Source organism: Podarcis erhardii (assembly GCF_964252035.2).
Source record: "Podarcis erhardii genome assembly, chromosome: 5".
Taxonomy (NCBI): Eukaryota; Metazoa; Chordata; class Lepidosauria; order Squamata; family Lacertidae; genus Podarcis; species Podarcis erhardii.
The window spans coordinates 86,492,870-86,500,246 of record NC_138509.1 but is presented as its reverse complement, the minus strand read 5'-3'; the positions used below and the strand labels follow the sequence as shown (position 1 = coordinate 86,500,246).

The 7,377-nt window shown below is 49.0% G+C and overlaps 1 protein-coding gene across 6 annotated transcripts in view; it reads left to right on the top strand.

Annotated features, from left to right (window-relative positions):
- The first annotated feature begins 3,455 nt into the window (after positions 1-3,455).
- The window catches only part of TNIK (TRAF2 and NCK interacting kinase), a 295,635-nt gene continuing 291,713 nt past the window's right edge, over positions 3,456-7,377 (top strand). For 2 of the 6 annotated variants that reach the window (XM_081862121.1, XM_081862122.1), the window contains exon 1: positions 3,469-4,146. In XM_081862121.1, coding sequence (XP_081718247.1) covers positions 4,090-4,146 — 57 coding nt within the window. In that variant the 5' untranslated portion in view covers positions 3,469-4,089. Of the gene's footprint in view, positions 4,147-7,377 lie in introns of all 6 variants that reach the window. The other 4 variants (XR_014156696.1, XM_081862118.1, XM_081862117.1 and 1 more) reach the window with 4 other exon arrangements.

Genomic DNA, 7,377 nt, shown 5'->3' with positions numbered 1-7,377 from the left:
CCTCCATTTCCAACCACAGAGAGGGGGCTCCACACTACCCAACAGCCTCACGTCTCTTCCTCCCTCGCAGGAGTTTAGGATTGCTCACCAAAAAGCTATTTTGAAAAAGTAATAAGCAAAATGGACAATATTGACACCCGAAGTCCACGTTCGGGAGCAGAGAGAAAAACATGGGCCTATCAACCAATGAAAATAATTGTGCATTGATTAATCATTTTGCCATTCACTCAGTCATTGATTAAGTAACGGGATATGCTGATATAAGATTGCAAATTACAGAAACGTCAACAAAAGGTGCTTTTGAGATGCTAAAATAAAGGAGATAAGCTGCAATTTAGTAAGGGGAAGCTACCACTCATTCTTGGAAAGCAAGGGTATTGAAAAAATAAAAATAAAAAATACTGTACAATTGCAATAATGCACCAGAAGAGTGTCAGAAAGAGCACCCTTCACACACAGCCACATTGATCAAGGTGTAGGCCCCTGTGAGATCTTTCAGACCACCTCCTTTGCTGTGGAGTCTTGTGGACAGCTCCAAATTCAACCAAGTTTAAGGGTGGGAGGAATTCTATCAGCAGTGACGAGACAGATCTGTGTCTGAAGGTGTGCTCACATTGCCTCTCACTCCACATCCAGTGCGCTCCCTTTGCTCATTTTTGAAGCTGCATTCACGTGATGTTAGCCACAATCAATACTGATCCTGTAGTTTCTTGTCAAATGCTGCTGTTTGATGCCCAGTAAGTGGTAATGTGAAAATACCCTAACGTTCATTTTCTTCCCAGGAAACATGCATGGATTGTGGTGTATGGCTATAGTCCTAAGCATGTTTAGCCGGGAGTAACCATAGAATATAGAATCTTAGAGTTGGAAGGGACCCAATTTACAAACTTCTAAGGAACGAGAGTCCACCACCTTCTGAGGAAGTCTGTTCCACTGTCAACAGCTCTTGCTGTCAGAAAGTTTTTTCCGATTGTTTAGTTGGAACCTCCTTTCTTGTAACTTGAAGCCATTGGTTTGAGCCCTACCCTCCAGAGCAGGAGAAAACAAGCATACTCCCTCTTCCATGTGACAGCTCTTAAGATATTTGAAGATGACTATCATATTTCCTCCCAGACTCCTCTTTTACAGGCTAAACATACCCAGTTCCTTCAACTGTTCCCCATAAGGCTTGATTTCCAGGCCCTGCATCATCTTGGTTGCCCTCCTCTGCATGCATTCCAGCTTGTCAACATCCTTCTTAACTTGTGATGAATAACCTGGACACAGTATTCCAGGTGTGGTATGATCAAGGCACAATAGAGTGGTAATATTACTTCCCTTTATTGGGATGCTATACATCTGTTGATGCAGCCAAGAATAAGGTAAAGGTACCCCTGCCCGTACGGGCCGGTCTTGCCAGACTCTAGGGTTGTGCGCTCATCTCACTCTATAGGCCGGGAGCCAGCGCTGTCCGCAGACACTTCCGGGTCACGTGGCCAGCGTGACAAGCTGCATCTGGCGAGCCAGCGCAGCACACGGAACGCCGTTTACCTTCCCGCTGGTAAGCGGTCCCTATTTATCTACTTGCACTTAAGGGTGCTTTCGAACTGCTAGGTTGGCAGGCGCTGGGACCAAACGACGGGAGCGCACCCCGCTGCGGGGATTCGAACCGCCGACTATGTGATCGGCAAGTCCTAGGTGCTGAGGTTTTACCCACAGCGCCACCCGCGCAGCCAAGAATAGTATTAGCTTTTTTTTGCTGCTGCATCACATTTTTGACCCATTTTAAGCCTGTGGTCCACCATAGTTGAACTCACTGGGACTTTTGCCCAATGATGCTTTAATAAATGCAGCCTGAAAAATGCATAACCATAAACTCAGGGCTGGGTGACCTTGAGCCTGGGTGTCTCCTCTCCCTGGACCTTGGGAATTAATAATAATCAAGTGTCTTTCCGCATGTGGATTGTGTACACCTCAGTGGTAAACACAAACAGCCTCTTCAGATTACTAGCAAAGCACACCGTTTTAAGGGGCATGGCTTCCTGGAAGGACTGTGTACCTAAAGGAAAACTACTGTCTGAATAAATTGCACCAAGCAAGAGTAAATCTAGGAGCGCCTGTTTTTTATGTTCCTGGTAAAACACAAGTAATGGTGTTGTTTGTTTCTAATGGCCTCTATCAAATAAAACCCAGAAACATCCCTCTGTCTTTCTCCAGCTGCAATTATACGGAGGCTGGGACTTTAGCATCCCCTTTGAGCCGGCTTGCTTCCTGGGTGGTTGTTTTGAATTCATACGGTTAAGCATCTCTCCAATGAAAGTTATAAAATAATATTTTAACGAAACAGTTGGAGCACAGGCGTGGTCCACTCACTACTCAGATTGGGAAAGGTCGGTTTGTAACCGTTTGCTGTTGGATAAATTCGGAAAAAACCCTATATGGTTGCAATTAATAAAACTGTTACTTGCTCCCTCCTCCCGCTCACAGCGGTTGATTTGGAATCCTAGAGACCCGCCCCGCCGCTGCTCTAAATTTAGGACCGATGCCTCTTATTCAGGTTCAGAGAACTGTAGGGAGAAAATATGATTGCTAATAATGCACAAATCTCTAGTGCACCCAACGGTCCGATCCAATGCGTTTACTCGAAGATAAACAGGTTCGGAGGAGCTTTCTTCCAAGCCTGAAATTTATGCAGGTTTTCTCGGAAAGTAGCTCATCCCTAAACAGGTCTACTCAAAAGTCCTACTGGATTCAATGGGGCTTGCTGCAATCCGAACCCCACTTACCTTGGAGCAACCCCACTTCTCCCTGGACATGATTAGGATTCGACTAGCAAACCTGTGCGGGTTTACTTGGAAGTAAATGCCAACTTCGGAGTAAAGGACCTCGCCGGACTTTGCACCTGAGAAGGCCAATCAGGGACAGCGTTTCCCCGATCCAATCCCGGGCAAACGGGACTCTTGGGTTGGCACTGCGCCTTGGAATTGAGACGGTTTGGAGGACCAACATCGGAGCTGCTGCAATTCCCCACCAAAATATGGGCATCGCCCCCCCCCCCTTGCGGGGAAGGCGTGATATATTGAAGCAACCCGGGTTTTGGAGCCTGTTGCACCGGCTTTTTTCAAAATAACAGGAGGAGCAGGTTGCTCCCAGTGCCTGGCCAGTGACACAACTGGAGTAGCAGCAGCCGCCAGTAAACAGAGCAAAGAGGGGCCGAGCGGCGCTTATTTCCTTGCAACATCTTCTCTCTCCTCCCCCCACGGCCGGCCGTTCGTCTTTGAAATTAAAGGGAAAGCACGGCGCGCATTAGCGGCGCGCCCAAGCTGCTCGCGCCGCCGCCGCCCGGCTGCTGCTTCTAGTCCTGGGCGCGCAGCGGAGCGCAGGCGCCGCCCCTGGAGCTGCTGTCCTCCCTCCTCCCAGGAAGGCCGCCGCGAGAGGAGGAGGAGGAGGAGGCGGCGTGCGCGGCTCTCGCGTCTCCCTCGGGTCGAGGTGCCTCGCCAGGACGCGGCAGGCAAGCGAGCGCAGCAGCCACCCGGGGAGCCGCCGGCGACGCAGAGAAAGCATGCCTTGCGCCCAGGCGCCCGCGCCCCGGCCGCCTCGCCGGGCCCTTTAGCCGGCGCTGCTGCTGCTGCTACTGCTGCTGCTGCTGCTGCTGCCGCCACCGTCCCGAGATCGCGAGCTCAGCCGAGGCAGGAGGAGCTGCCGGGCTCCTTGCGGGAGGAAGCGGCACCGCGCGCCGGGCCGCCTGCAAGCAGCTCTCCGGGAGAAGAGAAGCTCGCTCGCTCGCTTTCCGTGCTGTTGGTGCGGGGAGCGCATTAGGTGTTGGAGAGAGGGAGGAAGAAGAGGAAGAGGAGGAGGAGGAAGCGGAGGAGGACGGCGGGGCTTGCCTCCCCTCCATTGACACAAGCGCACGAAGAGACAGAAGTGCAATAGAGACAAGGTGGAGGAGACGCGCTCTCGCTCGCTCTCATTTAACCCCTCCGCTCCGAGCCCCAGACGGACGACTTTGCAAGGTTGCAGCCGCCGCCGACGCCTCCCAAACCGCCTTGTGCTTTTTTCAATTTTTTGGGGCTCGGTCCGTTTGCAACCGGCTGAGAAATCCCCCTAAACATGGCGAGTGATTCTCCAGCTCGGAGCCTGGACGAGATAGATCTATCAGCCTTAAGGGTAAGGAGGAACCGGGAAGGGAGGCAGGCAGGGGAAATGGGGGGGGACAGAAGGCCACCCGGTCAACCTTTCCCCTTTCCGCTCCCTCCTTCTCTGCGCCCCCTTTTCACTGCTTGCACCTTGCCTCCTCGCCTCCCCCTCTTCTCTCCCTTTTACTATTTGAGCACGCGACAACTTTGCTGCTGGAGGTTGTTATTAATGATAAGCAGCGGGTATGGGTTGCCCATAGTCATTTTTTCTCCCTTTCCGGAATGCGTACTGATGTAGGCGCGTCTCCCTGCTCAGAGGAGATGGGGGCGCTTATGCATGAGGCGCTGGGGTTTCTGGAGAAAGAGCCGCGCACAGCTGTTTCCAGCAAGCCTCTTGTTATCTGTTTTAATGGTGCATTTATTTCCTCCTTCCATCCCCAATCCACAGCTCTCCCTCTCTCGGGTGGAGGCAATGGAAGGGTGATTTAAATGGCAAGGTGTCGTCACCTTTTGCAAATTTGAAGGCTGCCAATTTGACACTTGCAAATCGATTTTGTTCCTCCCTTTCACTTCTCCCCCTGTAGAACCTACACAGCCTCCTGTATTTGGGGCGGAGGCTCACACGTGAAGGCTCTTTCCAGCCATAAATTTGTTGAGAGATCTTAGCTCGCATCCCCGCAACGGTTCTCTGTTTCTCTTGAAATGTTGCCTTGCCTGTTCCAGAGTCCAGCGCCACTTTCCTGACCCTTAATGTTAAGCTTGTTTGCATACAACAAAAGAGCACATCTCTCTCTGCGTAGCAGAAAGAAGAGCTGATATGAGGAGATAGAACATGTCGTTTTGTGCATGTCTATTAAGGAACCTTGTGTGTGTGGGGGGGGGGGTTGCTTTCCTAATAAGCCGCACGTAACCATATTGCTATGTGCATGCAGCGATGGTAGAACAAACTGGATTAGCGGCTGCTCCTCTGGTGTGAATGTTAAAAGACTGTTCCTAGTGTCCATTTTGATGATGATGTGAAATGGAATCACATGAACCTTTTAGTGATCTCTTCCAGTCCTCTTGAGGGAAGCAAGTGCACCTCCTGGCTGTTGTAGCCACGCAGGCTACATGCATCATGTTATTATGGGGTGGGGAGAATTGATTAAATGCATTTTCTGTCACAGAGGAGTCAGCTTGCATGCATTCATTCTCTCCCTCTCCCTCCCTCTCTCTGAATATATCATAGATGCACGTGCACACAAGCTTTCACCCACTGGAGAGAGAGGTCACTGCATGAGCAATGGCTTCTTGGCTCATTCTATAAATGGAGTGGGGGGGGAGCCATAGATGTGTGATCCTCTGTTGCACTTATATGCTAGGTATAGCATTCATCTCCTATCACCCCCCCCAAAAAAAAGAACTTCAGAAGGGCATAGGAAGCTGCCTTATGCCAAGTCAGACCATTTGATCATCGTGCTCAGTATTGCCTGCTTGTCTACTGTGTATGTACCCTGTGCTGATGGACAGTAGGGTTTCAGCCAGCGGTGCCTGGAGACCCCAGAAACTGAACCTGGGACCTTGTGCATGCAGATACAACAGTGTGCTGTTGTACAATCAAGCAGATGTGCTAGTTGTCCTTACTCTCCCTTTAAAGAAATACATATTTTATCTGGATTCTTCTTAGCCTGCAACATTTTTGCGTGTGTGTGAGCGAGGAGTCGAGAGGAGGACTTCTGTTCTCTCTGGATTTCTGATTTTGATTCATTGGATTAGTTCTTTGGCCCTCCGGTTTGGTGTTCGTTTTTGCTGGCAAGAGCCTGTTAGGGGGCCTTGGTGTGAGGCAGGCATTGTCTGATTTCATACCTGGGAAGATGCGGAGGAGGAATGAAAATGCTACCCCCTGGCATGTGCCAAGGATGCGTTTCCTTCACGGCATCTTCTTCACATCTGGAATTAGACCTTGTCATGCCAAGAAGGCTTCAGATTTGAGTCTCTCTCTCTCTCTCCATCAATTAAGTGAATGGACGAAGTTTTAAAACAGCCCTTTCATTACTCCATGTCTTTGCGTGTTTGATGCTTGCTAATGGGTCTAATCCAGGGGCAGCCAATTTGGTAGATGTTGTGGAACCACAACTTTAACCATCCCAAGATAGCATAGCCAGTGGGCAGTCAACAACATCTGGAGGGCACCATATTTGTTACCCCAGTCTGGTCACTGGAATTTATAATAGAAAGGACTGGTGGGATTCTTCAATGCAATATAGCTCTGGTAATGTGCGATGAACATTTATGTAGTTTTTGATGTGTGCTGAAGACACGCTTCTTGAACCTGGCTTTTGACACCTGATAAAAAATGTGTTTGTGTGTGTGAACTGATTTTAATCCTGGGATGATGATTACATTATTTGCTGTAGATTCAGAGTAAATTGTGGTTACGGAGTGAGATGAGTGTTGTGAGAGAAAAAGAGCACACATTGTTCATTTTCTCCCTTGCTCCTTGATGTTGCCCTTATGGCTCCATGACATAAGAGCACATTGGAATCTGGGATGCAACCAAATCTCAACAGAGCTAAATGTTCCCCTTTCCAACTTATCCAAACTCTCTTGTACTTCCATTCATTTCCGTGGCGTGTTGTAAAAGGAATAAATGAGAGGTTTGTGCAGCCTTGCACTTTTGTAGGCCATATCAAAAGATATTTGTTTGCTATGTAATTTTCCTCCTATTTTTTCCCAGTTACTTTAAGCAAAAATGTGTGTCTCATGCTTTGTATGTTTGTGATGCACTGCACCCTGCACCCACCCTATTGTTTAAGTTTCAAAGTAGATCATAGAGTTAGAAGGGGCCTCAAAGGTCATTCCTTCCCCATGTGGGAAACCCACTACTGCACATTGTCTAAGAGGTGGGCCTCCAGCCTCTGATTAAAAACTTGCAGTGGGAGAGAGTCCACCACCTTCCAAAGGCCTTTTGGTTTGGGTCCAACCATCTGGAGCAACAGCAAAACCAATTAGCTCCTTATCTATGTAATAGTTATTTACATATTCAAAGATGGCTGTCTTATTGTCTCTTCTTCAGGCTAAACACATCCAGCTTCTTCATTCTTTCCTTATGGACTCCAGACTCCTCGCCATCTTTGTTCCCCTCCAGAGTCCAGACACATTCCAGTTTATGGATATCCTCATTAAATGGTGGTGCCCAGAATTGGACACATTATTCCAGATGTGGTCTGACCAAAGCAGAATAGAGTGGCGCCATTACTTCTTGATTTGGATACTGTGCTTC